A 17,648-nucleotide genomic window follows, 5' to 3' on the forward strand; every position below is an offset into this window, starting at 1 on the left:
CTCAGGTCTTCCTAACTCCCACCCAGCACTCTATCCACTTAGCCATCTAAAAAAATAGAAAAGTTGATCATTGTTGATCATAGATCAGGTATAAGAGATGCATAAGCAAACGGACATAGTAACATGGTAACATAGTGTTTGGTAAATCCAAGGACTCCAGATACTAGGATTAGGACTAACTATTTAAAAAAAATCCTAGGAGAGGTGAAATTATTAGGCTTCTACCAGCATCTTACTCAATATATCACAATAAGCTTGAAATGGTTACTGTGGATATTAAAGGTAATATCATAAATGATAAAAGTATGAGATGTTTTTTACAACTATAGATATGGGAAAAGTTCTTCATTGGACAAAGGATAGACAGGATCCCAGGAAATAAAATGAAGCATTTTGATTATATAAATGGTAAAATTTCTGCACAAACAAAATCCTGTATTCCAAAGAAATCAAAGAAACAGGAAAAGGGCCCATATGTACAGTAATTCTTGTAGCAACTCTTTCTGTCATGGCAAAGAACTCCAACTAAAAAGGTGCCTAAGATTTGGGGAATTGCTAAACAAATTATGGTATATGAATGCAATGATATAGTATTGTGATATCATAATGAAAGGGACAGATTCAGGAAACACTTGAAGGACTAATATGAACTGGTGCAGAATAAACTGAGGAGATCCAGAGATAAATGTATAGAGTGATCTTAACATTATAAAGAAGAAGAACTATGAAAAAAATAAGAACAATAATATGACTATTATGACTCCAGAAGACCAGTTCTTGAAGGAGGGGTGTCAGATGGAAGAAGGGATAGTAATAACTGCTCCAAAAAGGAAGAAAAGTCATTAAATTATTAAAGAAATAAAGAGAGAAGCAAAAGGTTATTCAGAAGGGAACACGGCAAGCAGGGTTGTGTTGGAACTACAATGTTAAATTTAGTTTATCCTTTTTGAAAGGTGCCCATAGTCAAAAACAAAGAACAGACAAACTTTACATAATATAAATTCATAGTTTCATGCACAATCTACCTTTTAATTATTCTTTGATTATCGAAATGTTCATATTTGTTGATGTTTATTAACTTCATTATAAAAAATTATCTTACAAATAAATAGTCTGGTTGAGAGGTAATAAGGATTCAAAATAAGGTGACAACTGAGAAATGGAGTCAAATGAACAAGACATTAGAGATAGAAACGGCCAGACTTGGCAACTGATTGGATTTGGGAGAAATTGAGTTTGAGGTACGAGCAAGATATCCTAAGTAGGTTTTATAGGGGTCCTCAACAGTAATTAGGAAGTGAAGATGAAGGAAGTTCAGTTCCATTTTAGGCATGATGACCTGCAGGACATTCAGGTGGAGATGTGCAGCAGGCAACTGGAGATGGAGTTCTGGAGTTCAGACAAGAGAAGAGAGATTGATATGTACATTTGGAAGCCATCTGCACAGAGATGTTGAACTTCTGGAGCTGATGAGAACACCCAGAGAGAGTAGAGCAAGAGAAAGAGGGCCTGGCACAAGATCCTAGAAGTAGATCTGTGCCCAGAAGGTGGAACATGGATGATAATTCAGCATGGAGGAACAATTAGACAGGTAAGAAGAGAACCAGGAAGAAGCAGGATCATGAAAACCTGTGGAGAAGAGGGTGTCCAGAAAGAGAGGATGGTCAACAATATCAAAAGCTTCAGAGATGCCAAGAAGGATGAAGACTGAGAAAGTCCAATTGAGAGATTGTTGGTGACTTTGTTAAGAGCAATCTCAGTTGAGTGATGGTAACAAAGTCAGATTAAAGAGAGGATGGTCAATAATATCGAAAGCTTCAGAGATGCCAAGAAGGATGAAGACTGAGAAAGTCCAATTGAGAGATTGTTGGTGACATTGTTAAGAGCAATCTCAGTTGAGTGATGGTAACAAAGTCAGATTATACTGAGCTGAAAATGAGTGGGAGGTGAGGAAAGGGAAACAACAAGTATAGTTAACATTTTCTAGGAGTTAAGCTATGAAAGGGAAGAGAAATATAGAAGGGAATTAGAAGGATTGTAGAATACAGGAAGGGAAGAATGAGAAATAACTCTGGAAAATATACGATGGAGCCAGATTGTGAAGTGCTTTAAATTCTACACAGAGTAGGATTGTCATAGTCAAGTGAAGAGTTTTTTTAAGAATATAGGAGATTGAAACATATTTGTAGGTAGCAAGAAAGGAGCAAGTGTTTAAAGAGAGATTGGATCTGAGGGAGAGGAGTGTGGGCAGGAAGCAAATGATGGGAGGAGCAAGCTCCAAGAAGAAACAGGAGAGTGTAGGACTAAGGGCACAAGAAGGCTGCCCTTGGCAAGGAGAAAGGGGAATGACAGAGAGAGGATTGAAGGTATTCCATTGCAGAGAAGAGCAAGATCACTACAGAAGATCTCAGTTTTTATTGGTAAAGTATTCTTTGAATCCCTGTGCTGAGAGGAAGAGGAGATGGGGCAGAGTGGGACACTGAAAGGAGTGGATTTTGAGTCAGATAACCTGAGTTTGAGTCTCTGTTCTGCCATTTTACTAGTCCTTAAACACAGGCAAGTCACTTAAACTTGCTGAGACTCAGTTTCCTTATTTGTAAAATGAGAATCATTTATTACCTTCTTCCAAGGGAAGTTTTAAAGAAATAATTTTTCATCTCCTAACCTCTGCCCCACTTTTTTTTTTTTTAACAAAGGGAACAAACTATTCCAGAACCAACTGCCCCTTCGTGTGCCTATTAGATTAATCACACTAGAGAAAAAAAAGCTATTTTTTTTTGTCACTCATTAACCATGAATTGATCTTTGGGAGTGAAGATGTGCATAATAGGGTAACTCACTCTGCCTATCATGAGGTATCTAATCCCACTAGTTGACTCTATATTTCCATCTCTTTCCTTTTGTTGCTTTGTGGATAATACATTTAAATCCTAAGAGCTTCAGGAGCTTCTAACTTCTAGTCAGACTGTGCAGCCAGATCCTGGTGCCCAGGTTGGCTCTGACCTGGGTACTCCTTAAGCCTCACAAACCCACTAGACAGTTCTTTGCCCAAATGGAATGTTCTGTCCTCTTCAGTGACATAAGTTCAAAAACCAAACCTGTCTTCCAAAGCCAGTAGTGTCTGAGTCCTGAGCTGTGATGACTTGATGGCTTAAGGAGAGAAACTGACCCACCTGACTGGTGCACTGGGGTGTTGTAGGGATTAATGGACTAATGCCTCTAAAATGTTCTCTGTGCTATTACTCTGGTGGTGGGAGTGCCCTCGTCCATGGTGTGAGGGGGTCTTGAAGTCTTTCTGTAATGTCATTTGGGTAAAAAACACGTTGAGGGAGTTGTTTCTTTCTTGCTTTATTGTGTTTTGTTTTTCAGTTTCCTGAGAAGATAACTGAGTTGAATTTGTGTAACTAAAATAACATCAAAGTCTTTTTTCTCCCAAGTTCTGAGAGTTTCATTTTATGTATTATGACTTTTTTTTCCTAATAAGTACACCTCTTTACATGCAGCCAAACTGAAACTAATTTTCTGTGTGGTTGAATCCATCAGTTGTTCTCAGAATGTGTCGTTTTACTAATTGAAACTATATTATGTCATCAGGAGGTCTTCATCTCACAGTCCACTTCCCTATCCAAAATATTACTCACTGTCTGGATCATTGAGTTTTATATACCATGGTGTATGTAGGAGAAAGAAGAATAAGCTCACATTTAACTATCACATTTCTACTTACAGAGAACTTTTCTTACAACAATCCTGTGAAGTAGTTAGTGAAAGTATTATTATCCTCATTTTACATATGACAAATCTAAGGTCCCAGATCAAGCACATACTAAATTGCAGAACTGGGACTAGAACAGAGGTATTTCTGACTCCAAGTTCCCAGTTCTTTCCATTACTCCTCACTGTGAGGCAGATACTTGTCTCTTTCCATCCCCAACAGCTAGCAGTTCTCTATGTATTGTTCTAGTGTGCATTGTGACAGGGATTTTCTTTAGGCCACTTAGAGTCCTAATCCAACAGATTCATTCCTACACCTGGTATTCCATTTTACCAAAGTGTTGACCAGTGGTAACTTTGGATTTGTTGTGCCACTAAAGCCATTCTGTTATTCTGAGGCAATTGGGGCTAAATGACTTGCCCAGAGTCACACAAATAGTGAATGTTATGTGTCTGAGGCCGGATTTGAACTCAGGTCCTCCTGTCTCCAGGGCAGGTACTCCATTACTGTGCCACCTAGCTGCCTCTTGGACCATCTTTCCACAAAATTTTAAAAAAATGAGAAATGGATTATTATGGATGACCGAAAATATGTTGATCTAGGGATAAAACATATCACTAAATACTCTGTGGGGAGAGATGTGCTGTTCTATGGGAGAAATGCAAAGTTGAGATAAGACAGTTTCTGCCCTCATGGAGTTTACAGACTAGTAGAGATAACTTTTAATATACATTATGATATGATAAGCACATTAGACTGTTGCAAAACACAGTGCCAAATGAAGACAGTTGCTGTTAGTCATAAGAATGGAAAGAACAGCCCTCTGCTGTTAGATGCTTTTAGAACTACCATCTAAACAGTAACAGGCAGATGGGTATCTTTCCTGTTTTTGAAGACTTGAAACTTCTTCTGGCAATACGCTTCCATTTTAAAATTTAAATATTAAACAAGTTTACAATGGAGATACTATCTTCAGGTCTGTTCGCCTCCGTTACATATGTGACATTGCTATTATAATAAGTTAATGTGGACTATTGAACCTCTGGATTATAATCGGATTTGTTGTTGTTGTTTTTCCTCTCTGATAGCTGCCCCAAAGTTGGCTGTAGTCATACAGATGTAAAGCTGACAGATCTTGTGCAAGATGTAGTGCTCGGAAGAGCCATCGAAAACCACAGAAGAATGGCCGACAGTCAGAACAAACAGAACCACTAGACGATGCAGATGTCTAAAATGCATGTGCTCTCAGATAAAGGAAAGTTCATCAGTGTCTACCGAGATCACTTGCTGATTGTAAGCTGACTAGAACAAGTTGTGTACTCTATTTCATTTGCAGGTAAAATTAAAGATTTCAAACATAATCCAAAGTGTTTTTAACTGTCAAATAGCAACATTCATTTAAATTTTTCCCCTTTAAACTTTGTGTTTGATAAATAAAATGATTGTAACTTTTTTCTCTATAGTTTTCTTGTTTGGTGAATTTTTCAAAAGATGTAGACATTCACGTAAATAGCTTTTTTTTGTTTCAAAGTATTTAATATTTAGGCTGTATTGTGATTTCTACTCCCTCATCCCCTTAGTTCTTTCACATCACCCCTGCACTGATTATTCTGTCCTCCCCTCTACATCTTGACCCTTTGGTGACCCATTTCGTCTCTGCACTGTTCTCTTCTCTCAAGTCACTTTCCCCCTTATCCTATTATTGATCTTGCTCTCCCACCATCCTCTCTGCCTTTTCCTCCTACTCTACTTGCTGCTGAACAAAGCTGGAAAAAAATTATGAAAACATGCCAACTCAGTCCCTTACAAATTTATGTTAAATATTATCAACTGGGTCCTCACTGCTGCTAGGCAATTCTTTTATACCTCCCACATCTATTCTTTATTCCACTTAACACAACAGCTTTTCCAAACCTTTTTATACTGCCCCAAACCTCCTCTACCTCCCTGCCCTTCACCCTTTCTACTCAGAACTTTGCCTTGTATTTCACTGAAAAAACTGAGGCTATTCACAGATCTCCCTCTTATCTTCTCCTCCTCCTTGTCTCACGTCACTTAAATGCCTTCTGCCACTATTTCCTGTTTCACCTGTCTCATTCAGAAAGGTGACTCTTCTGTTGGTCAAGGCTAATACTTTTCCATGCCCTTTTGCATGTTCCTTTTCCATCCCATTTTCTGCATCAGATTTCCCCCTCTATCACTAATCTTCAATTGTTCCTTGTCCAGCAGCTGCTTCCCTCCTACCTACAATGCCCATTCTGATGGCCTTTTCTCAGTCCTTATCCTTCTTGACCTCTCTGCACCCACTTCTTCTCCTCCTCTTTAATATATCCCTTGGTGATCTCCTCAGCTCCAAGAGATTCAATCATCACCTCTATACAGATGATTCTTGGATCTGTTTATTCTGCCCGAATCTCTCTCCATTTTCAAATCTCCAGCTGTCTATTAGCATCCCAGCTGGATAGCCTGTAGATAGCCTGTAGATAACACTGAACTCGTTATTGTTTCCCCCAAATCCTCTCCTCTTCCACCATCTGGAGGATGGCACCACCATCCTCCCAGCCCTCAGTCTCACAGCTCCGATTCCTCACTCTCTGACCTCACCCTAGTCAATGTTTGATCAAGTCTCATCAATTCTATCTGTCCCACTCTGACCCTTCTACCTCCACACCACAGGCCTTCCTCACTTCACACCTCACACCCAGCTAATGTTGGTTGGCCTGCTTCTCACAAGTCTCTCCCCACTCCAGGCCCTCCTGCACTCAGATTTCATATTGCTCTTTCTTTTTTGTTCCTGTTTTTAAAAATTAATATTTTTCCCCAATTTCATGTAAAAACAATTTTTAACATTCTTTTTTTTAATATTTTGAGTACCAAATTCTCTTCCTCCCACCCTACCCTCCCCTTCATTGAGAAGACAAGCAATTTGATACAGGTTATATAGGTGCAATCATGCAAAGCATATTTCCATATTAGTCCTGTTGTGAAAAAAAATACCAGAAAAAGTAGAAGTAAAAAAGTAAAAGTTAAAAAAAGTATTCTCTGATTTGCATTCTGACTCTATCAGCTCTTTCTCTAGAAATGGATAGCATTTTTCATTATAAGTCCTTTGAAATTGTCTTGGACCACTGTATTGCTGAGAATAACTAAGTCGTTTACAGTTGATCATCATGCAATAATGTGTTCTCATTATTCTGCTCATTTCCCTTTGCATCAGTTCATGTTAGTCTTTCCAGGTTTTTCTGAGAGCATCCTGCTCATCATTTCTTATAGCACAATAGTAGTCCATCACAATCACATACCACAACTTGTTCAACCATTCCCCAATTGTTGGACATCCCCTCAATTTCCAATTCTTAGCCACCACTAAAAGAGCTGCTGTAAATATTTTTGTACAAATAGGTCCTTTTACTTTTTTTTTTAATCTCTTTGGAGTACAGACCTAGTAGTGGCAAATTGTTCTTCCTAATGCACAGGTGTGACCATGTCAGCCCCCTCCCTGCTCAGTCAACTCCAGTGGCTCCCCTTGAGGATCAAATCCTCTGGCTCTTAGAGTCCCCCATAACCAGGCTCCTTCCTACCTTTCCAACCCTCTTACATACTACTCTGTTCCATATACTTTTATCCAGTAACTCTAGCCTTGCTGTTCCTCACATAAGAAACTACCTCCCAACTCTGGACATTTTCACTGGCTCTCCCCCCTTGCCTGGAGTTCTCTCTCTCCTCATCTTCACCTTCTAGTTTCCTTGGTTTCTCTTAAATTCCAGCTAAAATTACACCTTCTGCAAGAAGGCTTTCCCAATCTCACTTAATGCTAATGCCTTCCCTCAATTGACTATTCTGATTTATCCTGTTTGTATCTTGTTTGTACATAGTTGCTTGAATGTTGTCTTCCCCATTAGACTGTGAGCTCCTTGAGAGAAAGAAGAGAGATTTTTGCTTCTCTTTGTATCCCCAGTGCCTAGTCCAGTGTCTATGAAAGTGTTTAATAAATAGTTGTTGACAGTCCAGTATTGGCAATTGGCATTGTAAATGTTTTTATCCATGATTCTGAATATAAGGTAACACTCTCTTGACTGGTACATACAAATTCAGTGCAGTGATGCTTTTAACAAGAACTTTGCCATACTGTAAGATGCTAAAATGTTACCTGATCATCCTCTCCTGTCTCCCACGCCCCCCCCCCCCCCAAAAAAAGGTTGTGAGACAACTCAGTTCAAATCTGGCCTTTGCTGTGGTCTCTAAGGTAACCTCCATGAATCAAGTGTATTTTATTGTATTCTACCTACGATTGAGAGCTACAAGGGGCCTTAGAGGTCTTGTAGTCCAAGCCTCTCTTTTTATAGATGAGGAACCTGAGGCCCGGACAGGTTAAGTGACTTACTTGAGATCTTACAGGCAGTAACAGACTTCTTTCAAAAGTGGTCATCAGTTTGTAACTTATGCTGCAATTGTATTAATTGGAAGATTTACCTAAGAAGAACCTAAGAAGAAGAGGACAGAATTCTACAGAGAATTTACTTGGGGATGAATCACATTTGTCTTGCCCCTGGACTTCAGTGACTCTGGAAGAGAGAGTGAGGCTGACGACTTTGTGCAGTTCTGCCTCACTTAAATCCAATTCATGTGCAAGTCACTCTGTCTTCCAGAGTCACTGAAGTCCAGGGGCACAGCAGCAGTCAGGATGACTGGCAACAGCCTGGGACGCCGTGGATGACTTTGGCATGTTTGCTGTCTGACCAAGCTCTCAGCTCTCCACAGCACCCGCTTCAGCCACCTTCATGGCTGTTGGAACCAGTTGTTCTCATCTGCCCACTGCAGGGACAGGTGTCTTCACATGCTTGGGGTAGACATTCCCCTCACTCACTGACATGTTTAAGGCCTGTTGGTCACCCTCAACCTGTTATGAGTCATCTGACAAGACAGTTTTACTGCTACACATACTACAGCTTCTTGGAAAGGTGAAAATCAAAGGTAGGTAAGTAAGACGGGGAGGCAATGGGCTCAGCAACATGGCTGTCTTGTTCCTACTTCATACACTGTCCATGTGAAAAATTCCAGTTTCCTCTGTTTCTTATATAGCACAATTTCCAGTCCCTAGTTTCCTCATCCTTATCTCCCTTCTCTGGAAACACCCCAGCTTGTGAATATCACTCTTAAAATGTGACCCAGATAAGACTTCTATGAATTAAAGCAAAGTGAAGTGAGCAGAACCAGGAGAATATTGTACATAATGACAACAATATTGTATGATGATCAACTGTGAAAGACTTAACTATTCTGATCAATACAGTGATCCAAGACAATTCCAAAGGACTGATAATAAAAAAATACCATCCACCTCCAGAGAGACAACTGATGAACCCTGAATGAAGATTGAAACATTTTTTTCACTTTCTTTTCTTTTCTTTTTTGCAACATGGCTAGTATAGAAATATGCTTTGCATGACTTCTCATGTATAAAGGGTATCAAATTGCTTGCCTTCTCAATGGGTGGAGGAGGGGCTGGAGGGAGGGAGAGAATTTGGAACTCAAAAACATTTTAAAATTTAATGTTAAATAATTAAAAGAAAAACCACTGCAACACTGCTCCTGATGTGATCTGACCGCACAGAAGAAAATGGAACAATTTGTATGCCCACTTTGTTCTGGAGACTGCAGTTCTATTAATGCAGCCTAACAACACTGACTGCCTTGTCAACTTTTTTGAGAGCCTGTAGTCAATTCACACCCCTCGCTGTAAAATTTAGGACCTATTTATACACTCTCCCAGATACCCTATATCAAGACCATGACCTGGCTTTTCATAATAATAGCTAGCATTTATATAGCACCTACTATGTGCCAGGCACTGTGCTAAGCACTTCATAAATATCCCAACTGATTCTCACCACAACCTTAAGAAGTAGGTGCTGTTATCATCCCTATTTTACACATGAAGAAACTGAGGCAAACGGACTTGTATGACCAAGATCATACAACTAGTAAGTGTCTGAGGCTGGATTTGAACTCAGGTTTTCTTGATTCCAAGATCAGTGTTCAAAAAATCATTTTCATGAGTACTTTATGGAAGAAAAATGGCTAACAATAGTTTGTATGAAACTGAAGGTTTTAGGGAATTGTTTGATTAGACAACAGTGGGACATAGTAGCCAAAAAGAACTAAGATCTTTGACAGCATTTAGATGGGCATACTGTCCCAGGTGAAGGAGCCAGTAGTCCCATTATCCACTATACTTCCTAACTTCCCCTTTTCATCCCAGTCCATCAGCGATACTACCCTTCTTCCCAGTGACCTGGGTTCAGAACTCTTCCTTCGTCTCTGACTTTTCCCTCCCTGTTATACATTGAGCTACCCTGATTAATTGAATCTTCCTCCAAAATGGTCTTCCATCCATCTTCCATTTCCCTGCCACCACCCTTATCTTGATCGCTTACCAACCTCATATGTAGAAGTGACACAACAGCTTCTTCCTACCTCCGTTCTTCATAAGATCGTAGATATCAGACTGGGAGGAGTCTCAGGGTCATGAAGTCTAATATCCCCATTTTACAGATGCTGGAACTGAGGGCCAGAGAGTTGAAGTGATTCCAGCCTCCCCCTCACAAATACTAGCTAATGCACATTCCTAGCCATTTTGAGAATGGTTTAAAAAAAATTTTTTTTGTCTTGAAAAAGGAAGTAGACTACATTTTCAGGAGTGAATCATTCCTATAGTAAGGTTAAAACATTTGGCCATAACCTAGAGGCAGCAAGGTGGTGCCGTGGGTAGAGCGTAGGATTTCAAGTCAGGAAGGCTTGAGTTCAAACTTATCCTCAGACAACTCCTAGCTGTGTGAGACTGGGCAAGTCACTTAACTTCTGTCTACCTCCTCCTCCATTTTCTGATTTGTAAAATGAGGATAGTAATAGTACCGACTCTAAGAATTATTTCAAGGATAAAATGAAATGATACTTGTGAAGTGTTGTTCAGTTGTTTTCAGTCATGTCCGACGCTTTGTGGCCTCATTTGGGGTTTTCTTGGCCATAGATAAGTGAAATGGTTTGCCATTTCCTTCTCCAGCTCATTTTACAGATGAAGAAACTGAGGCAAACAGGATTAAGTGACTTGCCCAGGGTCACATAGCTGGTAAGTGTCTGAGGCTGGATTTAAACTCAGGAAGATGAGTCTTGGCCCTGCACTCTATCACCTGTGCCACTTGCCTTGTAAAGTTATATTAATGCTAATGATATGATATATCATATATAGTATTATCCATTATTATTATTAATCAAGGCAGGGCTATTCCAATAATAAGATATTATAACTGCAGATGAAGTCTCAAGAAAGCAATAGAGGACTTTTTGAATGCTGGCCTCACGAGCCTATGTCTGTGAAGTGACAATAAATATACCTCCAAAAGGCTTGAGTTTAATTATAGAGTTCAAAGTAGAACTCAAGGGACAAAAAAGACCAAACCGTCCAAAAAACTAAAAGCAAGACAAGGTACAATGTAAACAACAAAGAGCTAGGCATTTGGAGTCAGCAGATGCGGTTTCAAATCCCAGTTCTGATATTTACTATTTGTATAATGACGACAGATCACTTAATCTCTCTGGGCCTCAGTGCCTTACCTATAAAATCAATGGATTAGACTAAATGACCTCCAATGTCCCTTATACCTCTAGCTCTTTTATGCTATGGGACCTGTAAAGAGCAGCAAGGGACCGTTGTGAAGGGAAGTTATCTGAGGCCCTCTTTATACTACATTGAGTTGAGTTGCTTCTCCTGAAGGGCCAGGAAATACAGGCCTTATGGCACTTTGTGAATGAGAGGTAAGTAAAAAAAAAAGGAAATCAAAGGAACCAAGAAAGAATGTGCCAAGTAAATTAGTCATTGATTCAGCCATTCCCTGATCCAAAGGCAGGGGCCCATAGTAGATGCACCCTTAAGGTCTTTGTGATTCTGTGATAAGCTTCCAGAAGGCTAGTCAGCTCAAGTTATACTGCACCTTGAAACCCACACATGGAGACATTTAAACATGTCTTTTGTGGTCATATTATCTTACTAGTTGAAAAGGACTGATGACTCAAGACAAGAGAAGATTTGATACAGAGGAAAAGGATCAAACTTTCCACTGGGGCAACCTTCAATGATTCTTCTAATAGAAATGCTAATCAATCAACAAGTATTTATTAAACCTTTACTATGTGCCAGGCACTGTGCTAAGCACCAAGGATATAGATGGAGGGGGAGAAAAACCAAAAACAGCCCTTGCCCTTAAGGAGTTTACATTCTAATGAGGGAAACAACATATACATATATTTTGTTGTTGAGTCATTTCAGTCTCTGTTCAACTCTTTGTGACCCCATTTGGGGTTTTCTTGGCAAAGATACCGGAGTGGTTTGATATTTCCTTCTCCAACTCATTTTACAGATGAGCAAGCTGAGGCAAGGAAGGTTAAATGACTTGCATAGGGTCACGCAGCTAGTAAGTGTCTGAAGCCAGATTTGAACTCAGGATTCCAAGCCCAGTGCTCTATCCACTTTACAACCTAGCTATTCATATTCATGTAAGTCTATAGTTAAATGACTAATGAAGGGAATTGGAATCCCACCAAGCAAGGATTCCCAGTTTTTCAGGAATAGAGTGCCAAGTTGCTGACCTGGGTTCTTTTTCTGTTTCATATTGGATCAAGAACGGTCACACACTTCAACAGTATCCATCAAAAAGAGCTTCTCTACACATTCCTTGATTAGTGATTCATTTCAATTCACAAATATCTCTTTTTAAATGAAAATGCAGCTTAAAGAAAGACCAGTCCATAATTATTTTGTGAATTATTTTGATCAGAGAATTGAACTTTTTCTCACAACAGAGAAATTAAACTCGGAGAACAGTAAATTGATTTGGGACACATTGGGAGCAGGGCATACTTTGCAGATAGCAGAACTTTGTGGTACTAAAGATTGTGTAGGGAAACCTTTGGAAAACCATGGGACACCCTAAGGGCACTAGGCATCTCAGGTACCTAGGCAGAGAGGGTTTGAGAATGGAGAAGGATGCTGAAAGGGAAAGTATACAGACAAGCTGCCTACTCTGTAGTATGGCCAAAGGCAGTGGTGTAGGCATTCAGCCTTAGTGCACAAAAGAATTGTGTAGAATCCAGATATTTAAGGGTAAAAAAAACTCACCAACCTTTTGAAGATTAGATTTTTCAGATGTTTAACTACTACAGCTGCTGCATATATATATATATATATGTGTGTGTGTGTGTGTGTGTGTGTATACACACATGTATCATATACATATACACATACACATACACATACACATATATAATGCTGTGGTGTTTCTCAACTATGTTAGGTACTGAGAAGGACTTAAAGGTAAAGTAAGACCCTGCCTTAAATTAGATTACATGTCTTGTAGAGGGTAAAAGTACAGTAATATAGGAAGGGCTAAAGAGAATATCCTGGAAGATTTGAGAAGGGAAGAATCACTTCTGGCTTAGAAGAAGAATGATTCTGGGGAAGGCATAATGGAGAAGGGAACATCAAGATATGGTATGGTGCAGTAGAAAGGCTGCTGGATTTGGAGTCAGAAGACTTGGGGTCTAATCCCAGCCTTAATACTTCATTTGTGAACTTGAGGAAGTCACATCCTTTCTAGGCCTTAATTTTCTCATCTGTAAGATGAGAGAGTTGGACTAGATGGCTTGGAAAGGACCCTTCCAACCCAAAGTCTGTGAACCAAGGCTGGGCCTTGATAAGAATTTTGACTCAACAATGAAGGGAGGGAAGCTCTACAGAGTATCCATCTAACAGAGGCAGCTAGGTAGCTCAGTGGATAGAGCTGGGCTTAGAGTCAGGAAGACCTGAATTCTAATCTGGTCTCAGATTCTTTAGCTGTGTAACCTTGGGCAAGTCACTTAACCTCTCTCCCTCAGTTGCCCCAACTGGAGGGCTGTTGTGAGAATCAAATGAGATAGTATTTGCAAGGTATTAGCACAGTGCCTGGCACATAGTGAATACTATATAAATGCTTATTTCCTTCCCTTTCCCTTCTCTCCCAATATGTTAGAATCCAGGCAATCAACATTCTTCATCCACTTGAGCTTGTGTGGATAGACTGGCTAAACTTTTTTGAGTGATTACAGACCTCTTCCAGGACGCTCTTATGATATTTCAGAAATCACAAGATATTATGCAATCAGCACAATGTTATCTGTAAACAGCAGCATCTGGAAGACCTAACCATCCACAGGGAATCCCTGCTTAACATGGGCTCTGTGCTGGATCTCTGCCTTCATAGTAGCACATACCTTTGGTGAGCAGACATCTCCCTGTTTTGTCCCCAAAAAGTCATTGAACAACATTCTTTCTGTTGTTACATCTTCCAAGGAATCCTAAATGATCTTGGTGTATAAGTGGGAGACATCTTGCTGTAAAAAACAAAAAAATAAAAAATAAAAACTATAAGATAGTGTTTTGTCCCACCAAATCAAATGCTGTTTTTATCATCAACAGACCATAAGTACAATGGGATCTTATATTCTTTACACCTTTCAGCTGATTTTGAGATGGCAAAGATGAGGTCCATTGGTGCATGTCTCTTGAGAAAACCTAATCAGTCCCTGCTAATGTCTTCATTGAGTATTCCCGTAATTTATGTATAGGTGATACTTATAAAGATTTCATATATATGAGAGAGTGGACACATGACGGGGAGTACTTAACTGCTATTTTCTTAGTCATCTTTTTCATTATTCACCAGGTCTGAGACTTTTCCCACTCCTGTTGTATCTTCTCCTCCATCAGACACCTTGTACATCTTACCTCAATGTCCTCACAATTGCTTTGCCTCCAGCAAGGATCTTCTCTATATGTAGTTGGTCCAATCTAACTGCTTTCCTGACTTGGTTCTATTTAGTGTTATTTGTACTTCCTCTTTATGCACCTCATGGACTGAAATATAGAAGAGAATAAGATTAATTCCAACAGAGACTTTTGTAATTATCTAGTCCAACTCCCTAATTTTTGTGGATGGGGAAACTGAGACTCACAAAGGTTAAATGACTTGTCTAGAATCACACTGTAAGTAGCAGAGGTAGAATTTGAACCTAGGTCAACCAGAAGCAGGGATCTTGTTCCTATACCATAAGACTTTTCACTATTTGAATAGGAGGTGAGGTAATGTTCGGCTTCAACTACAAATTCCCAACCCATATTAATTATCTCTCCTATGATTAAGATTTCAAGCCTGACTGTTAACATGCTGATGTCTGTAAGAAACTCACTTCATAGCTAAATGAACTTAGTGTTGGGTGTTTGACTTTTCTTTTTTTGTTTTACAAAGATCAGATTTAAAAAATTCTTCTACCTTTGTGCACCAGGTTGGACTTGACCCCATTTACCCACACCACTCAGGCCTTAGTTCCTTCTCTCCCCCACCTGCTTCTTTTTCCATCAGGTGATTTTCATGTACTTGCTGTCCAGAGGTCCACGAGTTGACATCTAGGAGAGTTTGCATGTTACAATTCTGCTTTACATGTGGGTTTGCATTTGCATATAATTTAGTCTCTCTTGTCTAGCCACATGATAGATACTGAAACCTTCTTGGCTTTCAGGTCTGGTTAATGAAAGAAAAAACACAAACTTTGTGGATCATAAAGGATATGTGGTTATCAGAGAGTTGCTGATGGATGATTCACAGCAGTGGACATTGGGCCATCAGCCTAAAAAAAATTCCCACAAAGGGCACGGGTAATGTCATCAATGATAATCTATGTTGGGGCTGCTCTGCAAACCCTGAGAGATTTTAACATGCCTTCAGCTAGCCTTAGTTCCTAAGACACCAGGTTTTAGAGAAGCCAAAAGAAGGTCAATCCTTTCCCAAAACGGTTGAAAAATATATTTTTTTCATTGCTCACCCTCTATACTCAGTGAGCATTTACTGAGTTCCTGCTATGTAGATGGTAGTAAATGCTATAGGGCGAGGGATGAGGACTAGATTTGTGATTTCATTGGTATAGGGAACTCCTGGTTGAAGAAATTCCTTCTACCAATAAGGGCTGGCCCCTTCTCTGCAGCTTGTAGTCTTAAAGAATTGCCTAGAGCAAAACTTTCCTGACTGCCAGCAAGGAACCTTCTAAAAGTATTATAAGGGAATTTCTTCTGGGGATCATAGGTCTGGTGCTGGAAGTGACCTCAGAGTTCTGCTACTCAAACCCTCTCACTTTTCAGATGAAGAAACTGGGACCCAGAGAGGTCGGGTGAATTGCCCAAGATCTTAAAGGTCAAAACCAGGATTTGAACCCAGGTCTTCTGACTCCAAATTGAGTTCTTTCCTATTAAGTAGGGATACTATTGAACATTTACCCCCATAGTGACCCTTCTTGGAGTGTGGCATATAATGGATAGATTGCTAGAGTCATTATCCTTTCCCTGATGCAGTGATTAGACTTGGAGTCTGGAGGACCTGACTCCAAGTCCTGTTGTGGACACTTACTAGATATGTGACCTTGGGCAAGACATTTAACCTCACTGAGACTCAGTTTCCTCATCTGTAAAATTAGTATAATTATAGCATCTACCTCACAGGGATAATATAAAACTCTAGAACTAGAAGGGGCTTTAAAGGTCAACTAGTTCAACTCCCAGATTTTCCAGGGGAGAAGACCGGCCTAGAGGAGTTAAATGATGTGCCCAAAGTCACATGTCAATAAGTTACAGATCCAGGATTTGAACACAGGCCCTTGACTTGAAGTGCAGTGTTCTTTCCATTGTACCATGGAGTATATAAGGGACTCTGCAAGCTTTGAAATAATAAATATAAATGATTATTAGTATTAAAAAAATTGCCTAGAGCACCAAGAAATGAAATGATTTGTGTAGGGTCATCCAGCCAATATATGTCAGTTAGACCTTCTTCTTGTCTTAAAATTGCTGTTGTAGTTGTTTAGGGCACAGTGGTTCCCAATTGCAGCCAGCACCAAGTGAGGAGCCCAGGAACTCCTAACCTCTCAAGTTCACACAGTTACTCCAAGGCTAGAGGGATCCATCTTAGGATCACTTCTCAGGTTATCTGTATTCTGGGAAAGAAATACAAAGCAGAAGAGGTGACCAGGGGCCCAAGCTTGAGCCTGCCTAGACCAAGCCTGTGCCCAAGCTGCCATGGGTGAGTAGTGAAAGTCCCAGAGAGGGAATACATTGCATGTTACATACATACACACAGCACATTATAGGGAGAGAAAGACAGGCAAGTGGAGACAGAGAACACATAAGAAAATTAACCCTCTTTTTTAGACATAGTGACCAAGGGACCATCCAGGGTTTGTGCTGTGCCATGTGAAGGGGCCAAGTCCTTCAGAGTTGAGCACGTATTCCCTTGGAGGGAGCCATCATGCAGCCTCAACACTCCATTGGAGATGAAGACCTCATCTTGGAGAAGATGGCCATTAACAGGAGACTGAGCCCAAGACCTGCCCTGATTTGTCAGAAAACATCCTCTGGAGGGAATTGTTTGGACAATGCTTGTTGCTTGTCCTTCCTTCTCAAAGAGGACCACGACATCAGGGAGGTGATGTCATGACTTGCAAGTGGATTGGATTAAAGTGAGGGAGGGCTGTGCAAAGTCACCAGCCTCGCTTTCTCCTCCAGAGCCATCCGGGCCCAGTGGTAAGACATAGATCAGCACAACTGGAGATGGCCCCACTTTGGACAATGCAGAGCTGAGGTGAAAGTGATGTGGACTCAGCAGTCTTACAAAATGGCTCATACTCTAGCCGTATCACGAGGGGGTAGGCGGAAAGAAGGACTGGCTGTTTTTTTAATGCCTTTAGACACAAATGAAGAAAAGGGGAGTGTAGAGAGGTCAAATGATTTGATTTTGGTCACATAGCTGTTAAGTGACAGGGGACTCAGACTCAGATTTCCTGTTTCCTGCCTGTA

General features: G+C 40.2%; 1 protein-coding gene and 1 long non-coding RNA gene across 3 annotated transcripts in view; one reads left to right on the forward strand and one right to left on the reverse strand.

Moving 5' to 3' along the window:
• The window catches only part of LOC114030641 (E3 SUMO-protein ligase NSE2-like), a 259,588-nt gene extending 254,411 nt beyond the window's left edge, over nt 1-5,177 (forward strand). The window contains exon 7 of the mRNA XM_027845490.1: nt 4,804-5,177. Coding sequence (XP_027701291.1) covers nt 4,804-4,930 — 127 coding nt within the window. The 3' untranslated portion in view covers nt 4,931-5,177. The remainder of the gene's footprint in view (nt 1-4,803) is intronic.
• LOC114030642 overlaps nt 1-15,163 on the reverse strand; it is a 92,215-nt gene extending 77,052 nt beyond the window's left edge. For both annotated transcript variants that reach the window (XR_003567650.1, XR_003567651.1), the window contains exons 1-3: nt 15,079-15,163; nt 14,535-14,663; nt 14,021-14,140 (exon numbers count right to left, since the gene is read on the reverse strand). This is a non-coding gene — a long non-coding RNA (uncharacterized LOC114030642). The remainder of the gene's footprint in view (nt 1-14,020; nt 14,141-14,534; nt 14,664-15,078) is intronic.
• Nucleotides 15,164-17,648: the final 2,485 nt, after the last annotated feature.

This window comes from Vombatus ursinus, unplaced genomic scaffold, assembly GCF_900497805.2.
Source record: "Vombatus ursinus unplaced genomic scaffold, bare-nosed wombat genome assembly UNPS02014973.1, whole genome shotgun sequence".
Lineage (NCBI taxonomy): Eukaryota > Metazoa > Chordata > Mammalia > Diprotodontia > Vombatidae > Vombatus > Vombatus ursinus.